Below are 24,335 nucleotides of genomic sequence, written 5' to 3'. Positions count from 1 at the left end.
GAATGGGAGCAGTATGGGGGAGGGGGTTGCTAGTGAATGGGAGCAGTATGGGGGTAGCAGGGATGCTAGTGAATGGGAGCAGTATGGGGTAGCAGGGATGCTAGTGAATGGGAGCAGTATGGGGTAGCAGGGATGCTAGTGAATGGGAGCAGTATGGGGTAGCAGGGATGCTAGTGAATGGGAGCAGTATGGGGTAGCAGGGATGCTAGTGAATGGGAGCAGTGTGGGGTAGCAGGGATGCTAGTGAATGGGACCAGTATGGGGTAGCAGGGATGCTAGTGAATGGGAGCAGTGTGGGGTAGCAGGGATGCTAGTGAATGGGAGCAGTGTGGGGTAGCAGGGATGCTAGTGAATGGGAGCAGTGTGGGGGAGGGGGTTGCTAGTGAATGGGAGCAGTGTGGGGTAGCAGGGATGCTAGTGAATGGGAGCAGTGTGGGGTAGCAGGGATGCTAGTGAATGGGAGCAGTATGTGGGAGGGGGTTGCTAGTGAATGGGAGCAGTATGGGGGAGGGGGTTGCTAGTGAATGGGAGCAGTGTGGGGTAGCAGGGATGCTAGTGAATGGGAGCAGTATGGGGTAGCAGGGTTGCTAGTGAATGGGAGCAGTATGGGGTAGCAGGGATGCTAGTGAATGGGAGCAGTGTGGGGTAGCAGGGATGCTAGTGAATGGGAGCAGTATGGGGTAGCAGGGATGCTAGTGAATGGGAGAAGTGTGGGGTAGCAGGGATGCTAGTGAATGGGAGCAGTGTGGGGTAGCAGGGATGCTAGTGAATGGGAGCAGTGTGGGGTAGCAGGGATGCTAGTGAATGGGAGCAGTATGGGGTAGCAGGGATGCTAGTGAATGGGAGCAGTATGGGGTAGCAGGGATGCTAGTGAATGGGAGCAGTGTGGGGTAGCAGGGATGCTAGTGAATGGAGCAGTATGGGGGAGGGGGTTGCTAGTGAATGGGAGCAGTATGGGGGAGGGGGTTGCTAGTGAATGGGAGCAGTATGGGGGAGGGGGTTGCTAGTGAATGGGAGCAGTATGGGGGAGGGGGTTGCTAGTGAATGGGAGCAGTATGGGGGAGGGGGTTGCTAGTGAATGGGAGGAGTATGGGGTAGCAGGGATGCTAGTGAATGGGAGCAGTATAGGGTAGCAGGGATGCTAGTGAATGGGAGCAGTATGGGGTAGCAGGGATGCTAGTGAATGGGAGCAGTGTGGGGTAGCAGGGATGCTAGTGAATGGGAGCAGTGTGGGGGAGGGGGTTGCTAGTGAATGGGAGGAGTATGGGGTAGCAGGGATGCTAGTGAATGGGAGCAGTATAGGGTAGCAGGGATGCTAGTGAATGGGAGCAGTATGGGGTAGCAGGGATGCTAGTGAATGGGAGCAGTATGGGGTAGCAGGGATGCTAGTGAATGGGAGCAGTATGGGGTAGCAGGGATGTTAGTGAATGGGAGCAGTGTGGGGTAGCAGGGTTGCTAGTGAATGGGAGCAGTGTGGGATAGCAGGGATGTTAGTGAATGGGAGCAGTATGGGGTAGCAGGGATGCTAGTGAATGGGAGCAGTGTGGGGGAGGGGGTTGCTAGTGAATGGGAGCAGTATGGGGGAGGGGGTTGCTAGTGAATGGGAGCAGTATGGGGTAGCAGGGATGCTAGTGAATGGGAGCAGTATGGGGTAGCAGGGATGCTAGTGAATGGGAGCAGTATGGGGTAGCAGGGATGCTAGTGAATGGGAGCAGTATGGGGTAGCAGGGATGCTAGTGAATGGGAGCAGTGTGGGGTAGCAGGGATGCTAGTGAATGGGAGCAGTATGGGGTAGCAGGGATGCTAGTGAATGGGAGCAGTATGGGGTAGCAGGGATGCTAGTGAATGGGAGCAGTGTGGGGTAGCAGGGATGCTAGTGAATGGGAGCAGTATGGGGTAGCAGGGATGCTAGTGAATGGGAGCAGTATGGGGTAGCAGGGATGCTAGTGAATGGGAGCAGTATGGGGTAGCAGGGATGCTAGTGAATGGGAGCAGTGTGGGGTAGCAGGGATGCTAGTGAATGGGAGCAGTATGGGGTAGCAGGGATGCTAGTGAATGGGAGCAGTGTGGGGGAGGGGGATGCTAGTGAATGGGAGCAGTATGGGGTAGCAGGGATGCTAGTGAATGGGAGCAGTATGGGGTAGCAGGGATGCTAGTGAATGGGAGCAGTGTGGGGTAGCAGGGATGCTAGTGAATGGGAGCAGTATGGGGTAGCAGGGATGCTAGCGAATGGGAGCAGTGTGGGGTAGCAGGGATGCTAGTGAATGGGAGCAGTATGGGGTAGCAGGGATGCTAGTGAATGGGAGCAGTATGGGGTAGCAGGGATGCTAGTGAATGGGAGCAGTATGGGGTAGCAGGGATGCTAGTGAATGGGAGCAGTATGGGGTAGCAGGGATGCTAGTGAATGGGAGCAGTATGGGGTAGCAGGGATGCTAGTGAATGGGAGCAGTATGGGGTAGCAGGGATGCTAGTGAATGGGAGCAGTATGGGGTAGCAGGGATGCTAGTGAATGGGAGCAGTATGGGGTAGCAGGGATGCTAGTGAATGGGAGCAGTATGGGGTAGCAGGGATGCTAGTGAATGGGAGCAGTGTGGGGTAGCAGGGATGCTAGTGAATGGGAGCAGTGTGGGGGAGGGGGTTGCTAGTGAATGGGAGCAGTATGGGGGAGGGGGTTGCTAGTGAATGGGAGCAGTATGGGGGAGGGGGTTGCTAGTGAATGGGAGCAGTATGGGGGAGGGGGTTGCTAGTGAATGGGAGCAGTATGGGGGAGGGGGTTGCTAGTGAATGGGAGGAGTATGGGGTAGCAGGGATGCTAGTGAATGGGAGCAGTGTGGGGTAGCAGGGATGCTAGTGAATGGGAGCAGTGTGGGGTAGCAGGGATGCTAGTGAATGGGAGCAGTATGGGGTAGCAGGGATGCTAGTGAATGGGAGCAGTGTGGGGTAGCAGGGATGCTAGTGAATGGGAGCAGTGTGGGGTAGCAGGGATGCTAGTGAATGGGAGCAGTGTGGGGTAGCAGGGATGCTAGTGAATGGGAGCAGTATGGGGTAGCAGGGATGCTAGTGAATGGGAGCAGTGTGGGGTAGCAGGGATGCTAGTGAATGGGAGCAGTATGGGGGAGGGGGTTGCTAGTGAATGGGAGCAGTGTGGGGTAGCAGGGATGCTAGTGAATGGGAGCAGTATGGGGGAGGGGGTTGCTAGTGAATGGGAGCAGTATGGGGTAGCAGGGATGCTAGTGAATGGGAGCAGTATGGGGTAGCAGGGATGCTAGTGAATGGGAGCAGTATGGGGGACGGGGTTGCTAGTGAATGGGAGCAGTATGGGGTAGCAGGGATGCTAGTGAATGGGAGCAGTGTGGGGTAGCAGGGATGCTAGTGAATGGGAGCAGTATGGGGGAGGGGGTTGCTAGTGAATGGGAGCAGTATGTGGGAGGGGGTTGCTAGTGAATGGGAGCAGTGTGGGGTAGCAGGGATGCTAGTGTATGGGAGCAGTATGGGGTAGCAGGGATGCTAGTCAATGGGAGCAGTGTGGGGGAGGGGGTTGCTAGTGAATGGGAGCAGTATGGGGTAGCAGGGATGCTAGTGAATGGGAGCAGTATGGGGTAGCAGGGATGCTAGTGAATGGGAGCAGTATGGGGTAGCAGGGATGCTAGTGAATGGGAGCAGTATGGGGTAGCAGGGATGCTAGTGAATGGGAGCAGTGTGGGGTAGCAGGGATGCTAGTGAATGGGAGCAGTGTGGGGTAGCAGGGATGCTAGTGAATGGGAGCAGTATGGGGTAGCAGGGATGCTAGTGAATGGGAGCAGTGTGGGGTAGGGGGTTGCTAGTGAATGGGAGCAGTATGGGGTAGCAGGGATGCTAGTGAATGGGAGCAGTATGGGGTAGCAGGGATGCTAGTGAATGGGAGCAGTATGGGGTAGCAGGGATGCTAGTGAATGGGAGCAGTGTGGGGGAGGGGGATGCTAGTGAATGGGAGCAGAGTGGGGTAGCAGGGATGCTAGTGAATGGGAGCAGAGTGGGGTAGCAGGGATGCTAGTGAATGGGAGCAGAGTGGGGTAGCAGGGATGCTAGTGAATGGGAGCAGTATGGGGTAGCAGGGATGCTAGTGAATGGGAGCAGTGTGGGGTAGCAGGGATGCTAGTGAATGGGAGCAGTATGGGGTAGCAGGGATGCTAGTGAATGGGAGCAGTATGGGGTAGCAGGGATGCTAGTGAATGGGAGCAGTATGGGGTAGCAGGGATGCTAGTGAATGGAAGCAGTGTGGGGTAGCAGGGATGCTAGTGAATGGGAGCAGTGTGGGGTAGCAGGGATGCTAGTGAATGGGAGCAGTGTGGGGTAGCAGGGATGCTAGTGAATGGGAGCAGTGTGGGGTAGCAGGGATGCTAGTGAATGGGAGCAGTATGGGGGAGGGGGATGCTAGTGAATGGGAGCAGTGTGGGGTAGCAGGGATGCTAGTGAATGGGAGCAGTATGGGGTAGCAGGGATGCTAGTGAATGGGAGCAGTGTGGGGTAGCAGGGATGCTAGTGAATGGAAGCAGTGTGGGGTAGCAGGGATGCTAGTGAATGGAAGCAGTGTGGGGTAGCAGGGATGCTAGTGAATGGGAGCAGTGTGGGGTAGCAGGGATGCTAGTGAATGGGAGCAGTATGGGGTAGCAGGGATGCTAGTGAATGGGAGCAGTATGGGGGAGGGGGTTGCTAGTGAATGGGAGCAGTATGGGGGAGGGGGTTGCTAGTGAATGGGAGCAGTGTGGGGTAGCAGGGATGCTAGTGAATGGGAGCAGTATGGGGTAGCAGGGATGCTAGTGAATGGGAGCAGTATGGGGGAGGGGGTTGCTAGTGAATGGGAGCAGTATGGGGTAGCAGGGATGCTAGTGAATGGGAGCAGTGTGGGGTAGCAGGGATGCTAGTGAATGGGAGCAGTATGGGGTAGCAGGGATGCTAGTGAATGGGAGCAGTGTGGGGTAGCAGGGATGCTAGTGAATGGGAGCAGTATGGGGTAGCAGGGATGCTAGTGAATGGGAGCAGTATGTGGGAGGGGGTTGCTAGTGAATGGGAGCAGTATGGGGTAGCAGGGATGCTAGTGAATGGGAGCAGTATGGGGTAGCAGGGATGCTAGTGAATGGGAGCAGTATGTGGGAGGGGGTTGCTAGTGAATGGGAGCAGTGTGGGGTAGCAGGGATGCTAGTGAATGGGAGCAGTGTGGGGTAGCAGGGATGCTAGTGAATGGGAGCAGTGTTTGGTAGCAGGGATGCTAGTGAATGGGAGCAGTATGGGGTAGCAGGGATGCTAGTGAATGGGAGCAGTATGGGGTAGCAGGGATGCTAGTGAATGGGAGCAGTGTGGGGTAGCAGGGATGCTAGTGAATGGGAGCAGTGTGGGGTAGCAGGGATGCTAGTGAATGGGAGCAGTATGGGGGAGGGGGTTGCTAGTGAATGGGAGCAGTGTGGGGTAGCAGGGATGCTAGTGAATGGGAGCAGTGTGGGGTAGCAGGGATGCTAGTGAATGGGAGCAGTGTGGGGTAGCAGGGATGCTAGTGAATGGGAGCAGTATGGGGGAGGGGGTTGCTAGTGAATGGGAGCAGTATGGGGTAGCAGGGATGCTAGTGTATGGGAGCAGTGTGGGGTAGCAGGGATGCTAGTGAATGGGAGCAGTATGGGGTAGCAGGGATGCTAGTGAATGGGAGCAGTATGGGGTAGGGGGTTGCTAGTGAATGGGAGCAGTATGGGGTAGCAGGGATGCTAGTGAATGGGAGCAGTGTGGGGGAGGGGGATGCTAGTGAATGGGAGCAGTATGGGGTAGCAGGGATGCTAGTGAATGGGAGCAGTGTGGGGTAGCAGGGATGCTAGTGAATGGGAGCAGTGTGGGGTAGCAGGGATGCTAGTGAATGGGAGCAGTATGGGGGAGGGGGTTGCTAGTGAATGGGAGCAGTATGGGGTAGCAGGGATGCTAGTGAATGGGAGCAGTATGGGGTAGCAGGGATGCTAGTGAATGGGAGCAGTATGGGGGAGGGGGTTGCTAGTGAATGGGAGCAGTGTGGGGTAGCAGGGATGCTAGTGAATGGGAGCAGTATGGGGTAGCAGGGATGCTAGTGAATGGGAGCAGTGTGGGGTAGCAGGGATGCTAGTGAATGGGAGCAGTGTGGGGTAGCAGGGATGCTAGTGAATGGGAGCAGTGTGGGGTAGCGGGGATGCTAGTGAATGGGAGCAGTATGGGGTAGCAGGGATGCTAGTGAATGGGAGCAGTATGGGGTAGCAGGGATGCTAGTGAATGGGAGCAGTGTGGGGTAGCAGGGATGCTAGTGAATGGGAGCAGTATGGGGGAGGGGGATGCTAGTGAATGGGAGCAGTATGGGGTAGCAGGGATGCTAGTGAATGGGAGCAGTATGGGGTAGCAGGGATGCTAGTGAATGGGAGCAGTGTGGGGTAGCAGGGATGCTAGTGAATGGGAGCAGTATGGGGTAGCAGGGATGCTAGTGAATGGGAGCAGTATGGGGTAGCAGGGATGCTAGTGAATGGGAGCAGTGTGGGGTAGCAGGGATGCTAGTGAATGGGAGCAGTATGGGGTAGCAGGGATGCTAGTGAATGGGAGCAGTATGGGGTAGCAGGGATGCTAGTGAATGGGAGCAGTGTGGGGTAGCAGGGATGCTAGTGAATGGGAGCAGTGTGGGGTAGCAGGGTTGCTAGTGAATGGGAGCAGTATGGGGTAGCAGGGATGCTAGTGAATGGGAGCAGTGTGGGGTAGCAGGGATGCTAGTGAATGGGAGCAGTGTGGGGTAGCAGGGATGCTAGTGAATGGGAGCAGTGTGGGGTAGCAGGGATGCTAGTGAATGGGAGCAGTGTGGGGGAGGGGGTTGCTAGTGAATGGGAGCAGTGTGGGGTAGCAGGGATGCTAGTGAATGGGAGCAGTATGGGGTAGCAGGGATGCTAGTGAATGGGAGCAGTATGGGGGAGGGGGTTGCTAGTGAATGGGAGCAGTGTGGGGGAGGGGGATGCTAGTGAATGGGAGCAGTATGGGGTAGCAGGGATGCTAGTGAATGGGAGCAGTATGGGGGAGGGGGATGCTAGTGAATGGGAGCAGTATGGGGTAGCAGGGATGCTAGTGAATGGGAGCAGTATGGGGTAGCAGGGATGCTAGTGAATGGGAGCAGTATGGGGGAGGGGGTTGCTAGTGAATGGGAGCAGTGTGGGGTAGCAGGGATGCTAGTGAATGGGAGCAGTATGGGGGAGGGGGATGCTAGTGAATGGGAGCAGTATGGGGTAGCAGGAATGCTAGTGAATGGGAGCAGTGTGGGGTAGCAGGGATGCTAGTGAATGGGAGCAGTGTGGGGTAGCAGGGATGCTAGTGAATGGGAGCAGTATGGGGTAGCAGGGATGCTAGTGAATGGGAGCAGTGTGGGGTAGCAGGGATGCTAGTGAATGGGAGCAGTATGGGGTAGCAGGGATGCTAGTGAATGGGAGCAGTATGGGGTAGCAGGGATGCTAGTGAATGGGAGCAGTATGGGGTAGCAGGGATGCTAGTGAATGGGAGCAGTATGGGGGAGGGGGTTGCTAGTGAATGGGAGCAGTGTGGGGGAGGGGGTTGCTAGTGAATGGGAGCAGTGTGGGGTAGCAGGGATGCTAGTGAATGGGAGCAGTGTGGGGTAGCAGGGATGCTAGTGAATGGGAGCAGTGTGGGGTAGCAGGGATGCTAGTGAATGGGAGCAGTATGGGGTAGCAGGGATGCTAGTGAATGGGAGCAGTGTGGGGGAGGGGGTTGCTAGTGAATGGGAGCAGTGTGGGGTAGCAGGGATGCTAGTGAATGGGAGCAGTATGGGGGAGCGGGTTGCTAGTGAATAGGAGCAGTATGGGGTAGCAGGGATGCTAGTGAATGGGAGCAGTGTGGGGTAGCAGGGATGCTAGTGAATGGGAGCAGTATGGGGTAGCAGGGATGCTAGTGAATGGGAGCAGTGTGGGGGAGGGGGATGCTAGTGAATGGGAGCAGTATGGGGTAGCAGGGATGCTAGTGAATGGGAGCAGTGTGGGGTAGCAGGGATGCTAGTGAATGGGAGCAGTATGGGGGAGGGGGTTGCTAGTGAATGGGAGCAGTGTGGGGTAGCAGGGATGCTAGTGAATGGGAGCAGTGTGGGGTAGCAGGGATGCTAGTGAATGGGAGCAGTATGGGGGAGGGGGTTGCTAGTGAATGGGAGCAGTATGGGGTAGCAGGGATGCTAGTGAATGGGAGCAGTGTGGGGGAGGGGGTTGCTAGTGAATGGGAGCAGTGTGGGGGAGGGGGTTGCTAGTGAATGGGAGCAGTATGGGGTAGCAGGGATGCTAGTGAATGGGAGCAGTATGGGGTAGCAGGGATGCTAGTGAATGGGAGCAGTGTGGGGTAGCAGGGATGCTAGTGAATGGGAGCAGTATGGGGTAGCAGGGATGCTAGTGAATGGGAGCAGTGTGGGGTAGCAGGGATGCTAGTGAATGGGAGCAGTATGGGGTAGCAGGGATGCTAGTGAATGGGAGCAGTATGGGGTAGCAGGGATGCTAGTGAATGGGAGCAGTGTGGGGGAGGGGGATGCTAGTGAATGGGAGCAGTATGGGGTAGCAGGGATGCTAGTGAATGGGAGCAGTGTGGGGTAGCAGGGATGCTAGTGAATGGGAGCAGTATGGGGTAGCAGGGATGCTAGTGAATGGGAGCAGTATGGGGTAGCAGGGTTGCTAGTGAATGGGAGCAGTGTGGGGTAGCAGGGATGCTAGTGAATGGGAGCAGTATGGGGGAGGGGGTTGCTAGTGAATGGGAGCAGTATGGGGTAGCAGGGATGCTAGTGAATGGGAGCAGTGTGGGGTAGCAGGGATGCTAGTGAATGGGAGCAGTGTGGGGTAGCAGGGATGCTAGTGAATGGGAGCAGTATGGGGTAGCAGGGATGCTAGTGAATGGGAGCAGTATGGGGTAGCAGGGATGCTAGTGAATGGGAGCAGTATGGGGTAGCAGGGATGCTCGTGAATGGGAGCAGTGTGGGGTAGCAGGGATGCTAGTGAATGGGAGCAGTATGGGGTAGCAGGGATGCTAGTGAATGGGAGCAGTATGGGGTAGCAGGGATGCTAGTGAATGGGAGCAGTGTGGGGTAGCAGGGATGCTAGTGAATGGGAGCAGTGTGGGGGAGGGGGATGCTAGTGAATGGGAGCAGTATGGGGTAGCAGGGATGCTAGTGAATGGGAGCAGTGTGGGGTAGCAGGGATGCTAGTGAATGGGAGCAGTGTGGGGTAGCAGGGATGCTAGTGAATGGGAGCAGTGTGGGGTAGCAGGGATGCTAGTGAATGGGAGCAGTATGGGGTAGCAGGGATGCTAGTGAATGGGAGCAGTATGGGGTAGCAGGGATGCTAGTGAATGGGAGCAGTATGGGGTAGCAGGGATGCTAGTGAATGGGAGCAGTGTGGGGTAGCAGGGATGCTAGTGAATGGGAGCAGTGTGGGGTAGCAGGGATGCTAGTGAATGGGAGCAGTATGGGGGAGGGGGTTGCTAGTGAATGGGAGCAGTGTGGGGTAGCAGGGAAGCTAGTGAATGGGAGCAGTGTGGGGTATCAGGGATGCTAGTGAATGGGAGCAGTATGGGGTAGCAGGGATGCTAGTGAATGGGAGCAGTGTGGGGTAGCAGGGATGCTAGTGAATGCGAGCAGTGTGGGGTAGCAGGGATGCTAGTGAATGGGAGCAGTATGGGGTAGCAGGGATGCTAGTGAATGGGAGCAGTATGGGGTAGCAGGGATGCTAGTGAATGGGAGCAGTATGTGGGAGGGGGTTACAGCATGCAATTGGGGAGGGCGCGGTCAGTTTGGAGGGGGGAGGCAGTGTGTCTGGAGTGACATCACTGTGCACATTCCCTTTACACACTGATATGATCAGATACATCCTGCTTGCTGCCCTTGTGGACACTGGTGTTGTTGTTGATTCTTACCACGAGGGAGATGGGTCTTTTCCAGGAAACAATACCAATTAGCCCAGAGAGCAGAACCTGCAGAAAAACACACAAGAGCTCTCAGTAGTTATGTCAGTAGTTATGTCAGTAGTTATGTGCAGGTCAATGTTGTGCTCCCCTATCTCCACACTGGGTCTGACACCATGAACAGCAGAAGCAGCTCCTGCACCCAACAGCAATGAATGGTTCAGGAGACACTTCATCCCAATATAACGCACGCAGCCTATTATCACTCCTGCTCATTCATTCAGGGGATGATCAGGGTCGTGCAATGCATCACCAATGACGGATCTCTCACTAAACGCACAAATCCTTAATGCTGACTGTCACAGGATGACCATGCATTCAACTTTTTAAAAATCCTTTCAAACTATTTCAATCAGAACAGATTCTCGTCCCTCTCCTGTGGTTGAGTAACCTCCAGTGGCCAAACTCAAACTGTGAATCCGGGCATGGTGTATTCTCAAGCTACTTGACCAATGATGAAAGTGCACTGTGGCTGTGTCCAACTGTTACCCTCATCAGATCACTGATAGGGTCACCGTCTCTGCTGGAGTCACTGGGTAGAGATCAGGAATTTTCCCTCCCTAGCTGGGGAAGCCGAGGAAGATTGTAATCTTTCAATTTCTTCGCAACTTGACATAGTGCAGGGATCAAACTCAATGTGTGAGGCTCAGAATGTCAGCAGGCAGCATATCTGCAACCAACCCCAATTATGTTACACAGCTAGTTACCAGGACCCAGTTGATTCACTCCTCCCTGTTAATTGATTCATGGGACTTGGCGACGCAGGCTGTGCCAGGATTTATTGCCCATCCCTAATTGCCCTAAAGGGGGCAGTTAAGAGGCAATGACATTGCTGTCGGTCTGGAGTCAGATGTAAGCCAGACCAGGTAAGGACGGCAGATTTCCTTCTGTAAATTAAAAAAAAAAAAATTTAGTGTACCCAATTAATTTTTTCTAATTAAGCACCAATTTAGTGTGGCCAATCCACCTGCCCTCACATCTTTGGGTTGTGGGGGTGAAGCCCACGCAGACACGGGGAGAATGTGCAAACTCCACACGGACAGTGACCCAGGGCCGGGATCGAACCTGGGACCTCAGTGCAGTGAGGCAGCAGTGCTAACCACTGCGCCACCATGTCACCTTGCAGTTTTGCTTCTATGTTAAGGATCCAATTCATGTTGTGCGACTGCCGCTCCCTCCTTGCCTCTGGAATTAAGGTGGAATCCCCAACATCAAAGCTACATGCTCCTTAAATTCATCCAACACACCAGGGTGCGCCACAGGGGAAACAGCAGGATCAACCTTTGGCTAAATGGCCCACATTACTTTCACATGATGGTGCATTCCCGGTTATAGAATGATATTTCTTGGCTTGTAATCTGTACCCATTGTCGGAACAAAAAGGGCAGCACAGTAGCATTGTGGATAGCACAATTGCTTCACAGCTCCAGGGTCCCAGGTTCGATTCCGGCTTGGGTCACTGTCTGTGCGGAGTCTGCACATCCTCCCCGTGTGTGCGTGGGTTTCCTCCGGGTGCTCCAGTTTCCTCCCACAGTCCAAAGATGTGCAGGTTAGGTGGATTGGACAGGATAAATTGCCCTTGGTGTCCAAAATTGCCCTTAGTGTTGGGTGGGGTTACTGGGTTATGGGGATAGGGTGGAGGTGTTGACCTTGGGTAGGGTGCTCTTTCCAGGAGCCGGTGCAGACTCGATGGGCCGAATGGCCTCCTTCTGCACTGTAAATTCGATGTAAATTAATCCTGGAAATTCAAGAAATAAACAGGAACACACTCATTATCGTTTTGTCCAAACAGCAGGTTATCTATTTGCAGCATGTACTATCTCTGGCATTCCTTTAAAACCAAGGATAAAACCTGGAATGAACCAACAACATGATTATATCCACAGCTGGGGCCATGAGAGGTCAGGTTACACCTGCAGGGATAAGGAGGTCGCCGTGAGATTTCTGTGAAGAGATGCAAGACTATTTAGTATCACCTCAAATAAACCTGATTACACGGTCAGTACGAAGGCTGGATGATGACACCAGGACGTTTGTTGGTTTGTGGAGATCTTGGTTGTTAAACGTTTGCTGCTGTGCTTTGTAGAAGGTTGAAGTATCACAGCTGATCTAATGGTGAATCTACTCATTGATGGTGGACGTTTGAGAGAGGTTGCTGCCAAGCTCGGGGGAATGGCCAACATGTTCAAACATAAGACTTCTGGAGAAATTCCACCAGCAACGCCCCTGGTTTGAATGGGGGGGGGGGGGGGGGGGGGGGGGGGGGGGGAGGGGGGGGGGAAAGAGGCTTCGTTCAGGGGTTTTCAAAATGCAGGTCCTGACCCACAGATGGGTGTCGGGATGTCGCGGAGCAACCGCAGAACAACCGTGACCGCCTTTTAAATATAAACGATGGAACAGTGAGTCAGCAGTGTTAACCGGGATCCCTGGCACTGTGAGGCAGCAGTGTTAACCCGGGTCCCTGGCACTGTGAGGCAGCAGTGTTAACCCGGGTCCCTGGCGCTGTGAGACAGCAGTGCTAACCCGGGTCCCTGGCACTGTGAGACAGCAGTGCTAACCCGGGTCCCTGGCACTGTGAGGCAGCAGTGTTAACCCGGGTCCCTGGCACTGTGAGACAGCAGTGCTAACCCGGGTCCCTGGCACTGTGAGACAGCAGTGTTAACACGGGTCCCTGGCACTGTGAGACAGCAGTGTTAACCCGGGTCCCTGGCACTATGAGACAGCAGTGTTAACCGGGATCCCTGGCACTGTGAGACAGCAGTGTTAACCCGGGTCCCTGGCACTGTGAGACAGCAGTGTTAACCTGGGTCCCTGGCACTGTGAGACAGCAGTGTTAACCCGGGACCCTGGCTCTGTGAGTCAGCAGTGTTAACCGGGATCCCTGGCACTGTGAGTCAGCAGTGTTAACCGGGATCCCTGGCACTGTGAGTCAGCAGTGTTAACCCGGGTCCCTGGCACTATGAGACAGCAGTGTTAACCCGGGTCCCTGGCACTGTGAGACAGCAGTGTTAACCGGGATCCCTGGCACTGTGAGTCAGCAGTGTTAACCCGGGTCCCTGGCACTGTGAGACAGCAGTGTTAACCCGGGTCCCTGGCACTGTGAGACAGCAGTGTTAACCCGGGTCCCTGGCGCTGTGAGGCAGCAGTGTTAACCGGGATCCCTGGCACTGTGAGTCAGCAGTGTTAACCCGGGTCCCTGGCACTGTGAGACAGCAGTGTTAACCCGGGTCCCTGGCACTATGAGACAGCAGTGTTAACCCGGGTCCCTGGCGCTGTGAGACAGCAGTGCTAACCCGGGTCCCTGGCACTGTGAGGCAGCAGTGTTAACCCGGGTCCCTGGCGCTGTGAGACAGCAGTGCTAACCCGGGTCCCTGGCACTGTGAGGCAGCAGTGTTAACCCGGGTCCCTGGCACTGTGAGACAGCAGTGTTAACCCGGGTCCCTGGCACTGTGAGACAGCAGTGTTCACCCAGGTCCCTGGCACTGTGAGACAGCAGTGTTAACCCGGGTCCCTGGCACTGTGAGCCAGCAGTGTTAACCCGGGTCCCTGGCACTGTGAGACAGCAGTGTTAACCCGGGTCCCTGGCGCTGTGAGACAGCAGTGCTAACCCGGGTCCCTGGCACTGTGAGGCAGCAGTGTTAACCCGGGTCCCTGGCACTGTGAGACAGCAGTGTTAACCCGGGTCCCTGGCACTGTGAGACAGCAGTGTTAACCCGGGTCCCTGGCACTGTGAGACAGCAGTGTTAACCCGGGTCCCTGGCGCTGTGAGGCAGTTGTGTTAACCCGGGTCCCTGGCACTGTGAGACAGCAGTGTTAACCCGGGTCCCTGGCACTGTGAGACAGCAGTGGTAACCCGGGACCCTGGCACTGTGAGACAGCAGTGTTAACCCGGGTCCCTGGCACTGTGAGTCAGCAGTGTTAACCCGGGTCCCTGGCACTGTGAGGCAGCAGTGTTAACCCGGGTCCCTGGCACTGTGAGACAGCAGTGTTAACCCGGGTCCCTGGCACTGTGAGACAGCAGTGTTAACCCGGGTCCCTGGCACTGTGAGACAGCAGTGTTAACCCGGGTCCCTGGCACTGTGAGGCAGCAGTGTTAACCCGGGTCCCTGGCACTGTGAGGCAGCAGTGTAACCCGGGTCCCTGGCACTGTGAGACAGCAGTGTTAACCCGGGTCCCTGGCGCTGTGAGACAGCAGTGTTAACCCGGGGCCCTGGCACTGTGAGGCAGCAGTGTTAACCTGGGTCCCTGGCACTGTGAGACAGCAGTGTTAACCCGGGTCCCTGGCACTGTGAGGCAGCAGTGTTAACCCGGGTCCCTGGCACTGTGAGGCAGCAGTGTTAACCCGGGTCCCTGGCACTGTGAGGCAGCAGTGTTAACCCGGGTCCCTGGTACTGTGAGACAGCAGTGTTAACCCGGGTCCCTGGCACTGTGAGGCAGCAGTGTTAACCCGGGTCCCTGGCACTGTGAGACAGCAGTGTTAACCCGGATCCCTGGCACTGTGAGGCAGCAGTGTTAACCCGGGTCCCTGGCACTGTGAGGCAGCAGTGTTAACCCGGGTCCCTGGCACTGTGAGGCAGCAGTGTTAACCCCGGGTCCCTGGCTCTATGAGGCAGCAGTGTTAGCCCGGGTCCCTGGCACTGTGAGGCAGCAGTGCTAACCCGGGTTCCTGGCACTGTGAGACAGCAGTGTTAACCCGGGTCCCTGGTACTGTGAGGCAGCAGTGCTAACCCGCGTCCCTGGTACTGTGAGGCAGCAGTGTTAACCCGGGTCCCTGGCACTGTGAGGCAGCAGTGTTAACCCGGGTCCCTGGCACTGTGAGACAGCAGTGTTAACCCGGGTCCCTGGCACTGTGAGACAGCAGTGTTAACCCGGGTCCCTGGCACTGTGAGGCAGCAGTGTTAACCCGGGTCCCTGGCACTGAGACAGCAGTGTTAACCCGGGTCCCTGGCACTGTGAGGCAGCAGTGTTAACCCGGGTCCCTGGCACTGTGAGGCAGCAGTGTTAACCCAGGTCCCTGGCACTGTGAGACAGCAGTGTTAACCCGGTCCCTGGCACTGTGAGACAGCAGTGTTAACCCGGGTCCCTGGCACTGTGAGGCAGCAGTGTTAACCCGGTCCCTGGCACTGTGAGACAGCAGTGTTAACCCGGGTCCCTGGCACTGTGAGACAGCAGTGTTAACCCGGGTCCCTGGCACTGTGAGGCAGCAGTGTTAACCCGGGTCCCTGGCTCTGTGAGACAGCAGTGCTAACCCGGGACCCTGGCACTGTGAGACAGCAGTGCTAACCCGGGACCCTGGCACTGTGAGACAGCAGTGTTAACCCGGGTCCCTGGCACTGTGAGACAGCAGTGTTAACCCGGGTCCCTGGCACTGAGACAGCAGTGCTAACCCGGGTCCCTGGCACTGAGACAGCAGTGTTTTTCTGGGTCCCTGGCACTGTGAGACAGCAGTGTTAACCCGGGACCCTGGCACTGAGACAGCAGTGCTAACCCGGGACCCTGGCACTGAGACAGCAGTGTTTTTCTGGGTCCCTGGCGCTGTGAGGCAGCAGTGTTAATCCGGGTCCATGGCACTGTGAGACAGCAGTGTTAACCTGGGTCCCTAGCGCTGTGAGACAGCAGCGTTAACCCGGGTCCCTGGCACTGTGAGACAGCAGTGTTAACCCGGGTCCCTGGCACTGTGAGACAGCAGCGTTAACCCGGGTCCCTGGCACTGTGAGGCAGCAGCGTTAACCCGGGTCCCTGGCACTGTGAGACAGCAGTGTTAACCCGGGCCCCTGGCGCTGTGAAACAGCAGCGTTAACCACTGTGCCATGTTTAAAAGCGTGAAGCTGGCGAGATGGCTGCTGCGGAGGAGGTGAGTAACCCTCTTGGAAATTGGGCAATCAGGCCCAGGGCACCAGCGGCTCTGCATTGTCTGCATTATGGTGTCGATGCTCCCAGAGAGGGATGGTGGTGGTGTTGCGCTGCCAACCACAGGGTCATCGGGGGAGCGGGACGGCCAGGGTAACAGGTTGGGCCAGTGCCAGGGGGCCAGTGCCAGGGGGCTGATGGTTGCTGAGCTCCTTGCAGCACTGGGTGGGGTCCCCCTGGTTACACTCACCGAGCTGACAACAGTCTGGCCAGGTTGGTGTTTCTGAATCATGATGGAGGTGTCCTTGGTGGCAGGGCTGCATGCTGTCTGGGGTTTGCTCTGCGGGTCTGATAGCTCACACCCTGGATTGTGTATACTCATAACCTCAATCTCTTATGGGGGACTCTGTCAAGAGTCTTTTGAAAGTCCAAATATACCACATCCACTGGCTCGCCCCTCATCAACTCTACTAGTTACATCCCCAAAGAATTCCGGTAGATTTGTCAAGTATAATTTCCCCTTCATAAATCCGATCCTGCCACTATTTTCGAGATGCTCTGCTATAAAATCTTTGATAATGGATTCAAGAATTTGCCCCACTCCCGACATCAGGCTGACTGGTCTATAATTCCCTGTTTTCTCCCTACCTCCCTTATAAATAGCAGAGTTACATTAGCCACCCTCCAATCTGCTCCAGAGTGTATAGAATCCTGGAATCATCCACTATTCTGAGAGCCACTTCCTTAAATACTCTGTGATGTAGATTATTATGCCCTGGGGATTTATCAGCATCAATCCCATCCATATCCCACTGCTATTTCTCTACTATTATTGATCTCCTTCAGTTCCTCCCTCACTAAATCCTGCATTTCTCAACATTTCTGGTATCTGATTTGTGTCCTCATTTGTGAAAATAGAACTAAAGTATGTGTTTAGTTGCTCAGCCATTTATTTGTCCCTATTATACATTCCTCTGGTCCTGACATTTGTCTTCACCAATCTTTTTCTCTTCCCATACCTATAGAAACTTTTACAGTCAGTTTTTATGTTCGCTGCAAGCTTACTCACATACTCTATTTCCCCCTTCTTAATCAATCCCTTGGTCCTTCTTTACGGAATTCTAAGCTCCCTATCCTCAGACCTGTTGTTTTTCTTGGCCAATTTGTACGCTTCTTCCTTGGATCGAAGACTATCTCTAATTTCCCTTGTAAACCACAGATTGATCACCTTTCGCGTTTTACTTTAGTGTCAGACAAGAATAAGCAATTGTTGCAGTAGGTCGTGACCTCGCCAGATCAGCCAGCGGGAAGCAGGCGGCATTTCCCCCTCGCTACCACATTTGGAAACATCCCCGTTAGATCGCGCCCATAGTCTTTTCTTCCAGAGGAATGTGGTTTGGCAATTTATTTCCTGCAGTTGTAGGGGGCTATGTTTTAATCTGCTGTCTGTTTGATTTTGTAACATGCAGGAGCGATTGATTTACAAATCAAATAATAACTTTATATTAAAGCTGTGAATTGGAGACAAGGAAACAGTCTGGGTGAATTTGAAGGGCAGTTTCACAACAATCCTGTTTCTTTCTTCAAAACAAGTCATTTCTCATTTCCTAATCTTTCTTGTGTTTATATTTATAAAACATGATTGTTCAGTCAGGTCACTCTGTTCCTCCCTCACTGACCAGCTCCTCCCTCATCCCCCCCCTCAATCATCCTGTCCCCTCGGCCACCCCGCCTGGTTCTGATATTAATCGTTAGATTGTACCTTAAATTAAATTGGAGGTAAGCAGTGAGAAAAAAAATCTAAATTCAGCTGAGTGTTTGGATTTGTTCCAAATTTAAATATAACTGAAGAGCACCAACGTCAGGCCTTTCCTTTCTCATGAACCATTAAACTGCATAAATCAGCCAATCATTGTCCCTTCTCTCCAGCTATCCATCTGATGCTGCATTTATGTGAATCATTTAGCGATGGGCACTCACACCGTGTCCTGCCAGCTTGCTGCTTCAGAGCTCAGAGCAGCGTGTGGTAGGACAATCTAATTGAATGGGCAGCTAATGGGCCAAACTAAATCTAATTCCTGGCATAAATGGGAGGTGGACAAATCAGAGGCAAGCATATTGAAGAGGAGAACAGTGCACAGTTAGGTAGTAGCACCATCTCAGCATCTCCTTCTGGAGCTCTCACTGGGACAAGGATGAACACAGTCCGATGTGGGAAAAACTGTGACATAAAAACAAAGTAATAGGATCAGGACCTGACCAGAGTACGTGTCAAGCGTACACAGTTCAATAGGATTATGGTTGATTTTGCTTCAACTGCACTTTCCCACCCAGTCCACCTATTCCTCGATTCCATGAGTCCCTGAGAGATGAAAAATCTATCAATCCCAGCTTTATATATATTCAACAATGGAGCATCCATAACCCACTGATTCATAACTCTGAATGAAAAAAACTATCTTTATTTCAATGTCCATCCCTTATCCTGAAACCGTTCCCCCTTTTTTCAAGATTCTCCAGCCAAGGGAAACATCTGTGTCTATTGTCAAGCTCCTTTGAAGGTTTTAATGAAATGGTCTCACATTCTTCTAAATTCCAGAGTATTGGCCCAATTTACTCATCCTACATCAATCTCCATATCCCAGGGACCAATCTATTGAGTCTTCACTGCTTGCCTCCAACGCAAGGATATCCTTCCTTAAATATGGAGGCCAAAACGGTGCACAGTATTCCAGGTGTTGTTTAACCAAAGCCACGTACAATTGTAGAAAGACTTCTTTATTCTTGCACTGAAATTACCCCTTTGTAATTTCCTAATTGCTCGCTGTACTTGTATACTAACTTTCTGTCCCCAAATATCTTTGAACAACAACATTTAGTTTCATGAATTTTAAAAAATATTCTGCTTTTTTTCTCATGTCCAAAGTGAATAACTTCACACTACCCTGCATTACACTCCATCTGCCATCTTACTGCCCACTTACTTAATCTGTCTACATTTCTTTGCAGCCACTCTGTTGCCTCCTCACAGTTTACAATCCCACCTAGCTTTGTGGCATCAACAGACTTAGACACATTACTCTGTCTCTTTGTCAGTCATTCCTATAGATAGTAGATAACGGAGTCCCCAGCATTGACCATTGTGACACTCCATAGTCACAGCCTGTCAGCTTAAAAATGAGTTTTATCCGTATTCTCTGCTTCCTGTCCATTAACCAATCCTCTATTCATTCTCATTCTTATGTATAAACTTTTGTGCCTTTTGCGAACCCAGGTATACTACAGCTACTGGCACCCCTTCATCCATCTTACAAGACTGTAGTACCCCCCCCCCCCTGTTTTCTCTCCCTCCTTCTTGATTAGCGATTGTACATTTGTTATCTTCCAATCTGCTGGCACTGTACCGAATCTGGGGAATTGTGGAAAATCATAACCAAAGCATCCACTATTTCTGAAACATCTCTTTCAGAACTCTAGGATGTTGGTCATTTCTGGGGGCCTGTCAGATTTTAGTCCCTCAGTTCCTCCAGTATTTTCTCTGCTCATATGAACATTCAAATTGGCACATACCCAGGTATTACATTAGTTTGCATTGCTTCATAGGGGCACAATACACAGTCCTGACTGTTAAAGACATCAACCCAAGCCTAGGACAACCCTCCCTGAGCGAGATCAAGCAGGTACCTCCTGTGTTCTTACACCAGCACTGATCAGTCAGGCAGTACGTTAGTGGAAGAGCTTGCTGCCCATCTTCAGGGGCATCTAAAGGTGGGGTAGGGGGTCAAAACAAGTATCAATAGTATTGAAAAGGGGGCAGAGAAATAAATGCAATAGGCAAATGAAAAGCAGATGGAGGAAGGATTAGGGGGGAGTTAAACATTCCACTTCACACCAGCTGGGATACACGGACATAACAAAAATAGTCAACATTCAAAGTGAGATGCGATATTCTTCCCCAGGGGAGCAATGTGGAGGAGATTCAACTAAATGCTTTGGATGGAGAGACTGCAAGGAGCTGGGTCAGTCATTCCTAAATTGAGAAATTGAGAAATAAAGGTCAGAGATTACCGCTAACTTTCGGTAAACGTGATGTCAGTTTGAACTGGATCATGTTGTGAAGGTCAGCAGAAAATCAGTCTTCAAAGAACAAAAAAAAAATATGGTGGATGCTGGTAATTCAAAATAAAGACAGAAAATATTGTAAATACTCAACGAGTCAGACAGAATCTGTGAAGGGAGAAACAGAGTTAATGGTTCAAGTTCATGACCTTTCATCAGAACCAGGAGGGATTTGTATTATCAGCCTCTGATGGATTAGAGCTTGAATCACTCAGCCCACAGTACCATTCAGTTAACGTCCTGTCTGTGCCAGAGGAATAAATCGCAAAGGAGTGAATTAACTCGCTGATAACAAACCACAGAATCTTCAAAAATATTTCAGCAAGGAACAAAAGATCCACTCGGATAAAATGAGAAGTGTTACCCGAGTTGTTACTCGGGCGTGAATCCCTACATCACTAAAGTGACTACTCTTCAAAACTACTCCATTGGCTGCCCAGCACTTTGGCACATCTCGAGGTCGGGGATGGCGTGAGAGAAGGGCTCACTGTGTCTGCTGGAATAATCCAAAACTATTTGCAGTGCCTTGATTGGTCACCAAATACCTGTTTCAAATATTGATCTAATTTTCTGTTAAATTACTCCCTTTGATAATGCATTCCATGCTCCTTTTCTGATTGGAGGGCTGTGACCAGTGGTGTTCCGCAGGGATCAGTGCTGGGACCTTTGCTGTTCGTAGTCTATATAAATGATTTGGAGGAAAATGTATCTGGTCTGATTAGTAAGTTTGCAGACGACACAAAGGTTGGTGGAATAGTGGATAGCGATGAGGACTGTCAGAGGATACAGCAGGATTTAGATCGTTTGGAGACTTGGGCGGAGAGATGGCAGATGGAGTTTAATCCGGACAAATGTGAGGTAATGCATTTTGGAAGGTCGAATACAGGTAGGGAATATACAGTGAATGGTAGAACCCTCAAGAGTATTGACAGTCAGAGAGATCTAGGTGTACAGGTCCACAGGTCATTGAAAGAGGCAACACAGGTAGTCAAGAAGGCATACGGCATGCTTACATTCATTGAGGCATTAGCTATGAGGGGACGTTGAATAAACTCAGTTTGTTTTCACTGGAACGAAGGAGGTTGAGGGGCGACCTGATAGAGGTCCACAAAATTATGAGGGGCATAGACAGAGTGGATAGTCAGAGACTTTTCCCCAGGGTAGGGGGGTCAATTACTAGGGGGCATAGGTTTAAGGTGCGAGGGGCAAGGTTTAGAGGAGGTGTACGAGGCAAGTTCTTTACACAGAGGGTAGTGGGTGCCTGGAACTCGCTGCCAGAGGAGGTGGTGGAAGCAGGGACGATAGTGACATTTAAGGGGCATCTTGACAAATACATGACTAGGATGGGAATAGAGGGATACGGACCCCGGAAGTGTAGAAGATTTTAGTTTAGACGGGCAGCATGGTCAGTGCAGGCTTGGAGGGCCAAAGGGCCTGGTCCTGTGCTGTACCTTTCTTTGTTCTTTCCTCTAGCCTCTGAGAAGACATTTCTCCTAATCTTTATCCTCAGTCTCATGGAGACATTTGCTAACTATTTTTTTCCCCACATGGGGACTCATATTTACTCTCATTCTAAACCCAGACACTTCCATTAAACCCATTCAATCACATAAATATACGTTCTCACACTCACACACTTCCAGACACGCACATACACACACAGGAACAAAAGGGAATGTGGCAATTCATCCGTCCACAATGAATCATTTCACTCCATTCATTTGCAATGACATGTATATGTATGTATCTGTCTACTTCACCAGTCACTACATCCTCTTGGTTCTGTTACTATTCTCCTGTTTTCAAATGTTCCAAAATCCGTCTCATCGGCAAACCCTGAAATTATACACTCTGAGATGTTTGTTATTTAGATGTGTTGCAACCTGAATACCGACTCCTAGGGGACACCACTGTCTAGTTCCTTCCAGACTGACAAACAACCACTCACCTCAACTCTGCTTGCTGTCTCCTACTTAACTCCATATCCACACTGTCACTATCCCTTTTCCCATGGACTTCAATTTTGCATTGACCTGCCCTCACCAATGCAGTATCTTAGTGCCATACAGTAAAATGTTTGGACCCACACAGCGCTATCCCTGTGTATATAGCAACTGACCTGCCCATACCAGCGCTGTCCCTGTGTATACAGCGACTGACCTGCCCATACCAGCGCTGTCCCTGTGTATACAGCGACTGACCTGCCCATACCAGCTCTGTCCCTGTGTATACAGCGACTGACCTGCCCATACCAGCGCTGTCCCTGTGTATACAGCGACTGACCTGCCCATACCAGCGCTGTCCCTGTGTATACAGCGACTGACCTGCCCATACCAGCTCTGTCCCTGTGTATACAGCGACTGACCTGCCCATTCCAGCGCTGTCCTGTGTATATAGCGACTGACCTGCCCATACCAGCGCTGTCCCTGTGTATACAGCGACTGACCTGCCCCTACCAGCTCTGACCGTGTGTATACAGCGACTGACCTGCCCATACCAGCGCTGTCTCTGTGTATATAGCGACTGACCTGCCCATACCAGCTCTGTCCCTGTGTATATAGCGACTGACCTGCCCATACCAGCTCTGTCCTGTGAATATAGCGACTGACCTGCCCATACCAGCTCTGTCCCTGTGTATATAGCGACTGACCTGCCCATACCAGCTCTGTCCCTGTGTATACAGCGACTGACCTGCCCATACCAGCTCTGTCCCTGTGTATACAGCGACTGACCTGCCCATACCAGCTCTGTCCCTGTGTATACAGCGACTGACCTGCCCATACCAGCTCTGTCCCTGTGTATACAGCGACTGACCTGCCCCTACCAGCGCTGTCCGTGTGTATATAGCGACTGACCTGCCCATACCAGCGCTGTCCCTGTGTATATAGCGACTGACCTGCCCCTACCAGCTCTGTCCCTGTGTATACAGCGACTGACCTGCCCCTACCAGCGCTGTCCGTGTGTATATAGCGACTGACCTGCCCCTACCAGCGCTGTCCGTGTGTATACAGCAACTGACCTGCCCATACCAGCTCTGTCCCTGTGTATACAGCGACTGACCTGCCCATACCAGCGCTGTCCGTGTGTATACAGCAACTGACCTGCCCATACCAGCTCTGTCCCTGTGTATACAGCGACTGACCTGCCCATACCAGCTCTGTCCCTGTGTATACAGCGACTGACCTGCCCATACCAGCGCTGTCCGTGTGTATACAGCAACTGACCTGCCCATACCAGCTCTGTCCCTGTGTATACAGCGACTGACCTGCCCATACCAGCGCTGTCCTGTGTATACAGCGACTGACCTGCCCCTACCAGCGCTGTCCGTGTGTATATAGCGACTGACCTGCCCATACCAGCGCTGTCCCTGTGTATACAGCGACTGACCTGCCCATACCAGCTCTGTCCGTGTGTATACAGCGACTGACCTGCCCATACCAGCTCTGTCCCTGTGTATACAGCGACTGACCTGCCCACACAGCGCTGTCCCTGTGTATACAGCGACTGACCTGCCCATACCAGCTCTGTCCCTGTGTATACAGCGACTGACCTGCCCATACCAGCTCTGTCCCTGTGTATACAGCGACTGACCTGCCCATACCAGCGCTGTCCCTGTGTATACAGCGACTGACCTGCCCATACCAGCGCTGTCCCTGTGTATACAGTGACTGACCTGCCCATACCAGCTCTGTCCTGTGTATACAGCGGCTGACCTGCCCATACCAGCGCTGTCCCTGTGTATACAGCGACTGACCTGCCCCTACCAGCTCTGTCCTGTGTATATAGCGACTGACCTGCCCATACCAGCGCTGTCCCTGTGTATACAGCGACTGACCTGCCCATACCAGCGCTGTCCTGTGTATACAGCGACTGACCTGCCCATACCAGCTCTGTCCCTGTGTATACAGCGACTGACCTGCCCATACCAGCGCTGTCCCTGTGTATACAGCGACTGACCTGCCCATACCAGCGCTGTCCTGTGTATACAGCGACTGACCTGCCCATACCAGCTCTGTCCCTGTGTATACAGCGACTGACCTGCCCATACCAGCTCTGTCCCTGTGTATACAGCGACTGACCTGCCCATACCAGCTCTGTCCCTGTGTATACAGCGACTGACCTGCCCATACCAGCGCTGTCCTGTGTATACAGCGACTGACCTGCCCATACCAGCGCTGTCCTGTGTATATAGCGACTGACCTGCCCATACCAGCGCTGTCCTGTGTATACAGCGACTTACCTGCCCATACCAGCTCTGTCCCTGTGTATACAGCGACTGACCTGCCCCTACCAGCTCTGTCCCTGTGTATACAGCGACTGACCTGCCCATACCAGCGCTGTCCCTGTGTATACAGCGACTGACCTGCCCATACCAGCTCTGTCCCTGTGTATAC

At 52.9% G+C, this 24,335-nt stretch overlaps 1 protein-coding gene across 4 annotated transcripts in view; it reads right to left on the bottom strand.

The window, feature by feature from the left end:
* The window catches only part of fam189a1 (family with sequence similarity 189 member A1), a 66,772-nt gene that overhangs the window by 30,176 nt on the left and 12,261 nt on the right, over positions 1-24,335 (bottom strand). Inside the window, exons 1-2 of one of the 4 annotated variants that reach the window (XM_038784097.1) lie at positions 20,091-20,152; positions 9,925-9,981 (exon numbers count right to left, since the gene is read on the bottom strand). Coding sequence is in view for 1 of the 4 variants with exons in the window: in XM_038784094.1 (XP_038640022.1) it covers positions 9,925-9,981 (57 nt within the window). In the remaining 3 variants the exon portion in view is untranslated. Of the gene's footprint in view, positions 1-9,924; positions 9,982-11,948; positions 12,100-20,035; positions 20,068-20,090; positions 20,153-24,335 lie in introns of those variants that run through there. The other 3 variants (XM_038784095.1, XM_038784096.1, XM_038784094.1) reach the window with 3 other exon arrangements.

The sequence above is a fragment of the Scyliorhinus canicula genome, chromosome 24 (assembly GCF_902713615.1).
Source record: "Scyliorhinus canicula chromosome 24, sScyCan1.1, whole genome shotgun sequence".
Taxonomy (NCBI): domain Eukaryota; kingdom Metazoa; phylum Chordata; class Chondrichthyes; order Carcharhiniformes; family Scyliorhinidae; genus Scyliorhinus; species Scyliorhinus canicula.
This window is presented reverse-complemented; position numbering and strand designations above follow the sequence as displayed.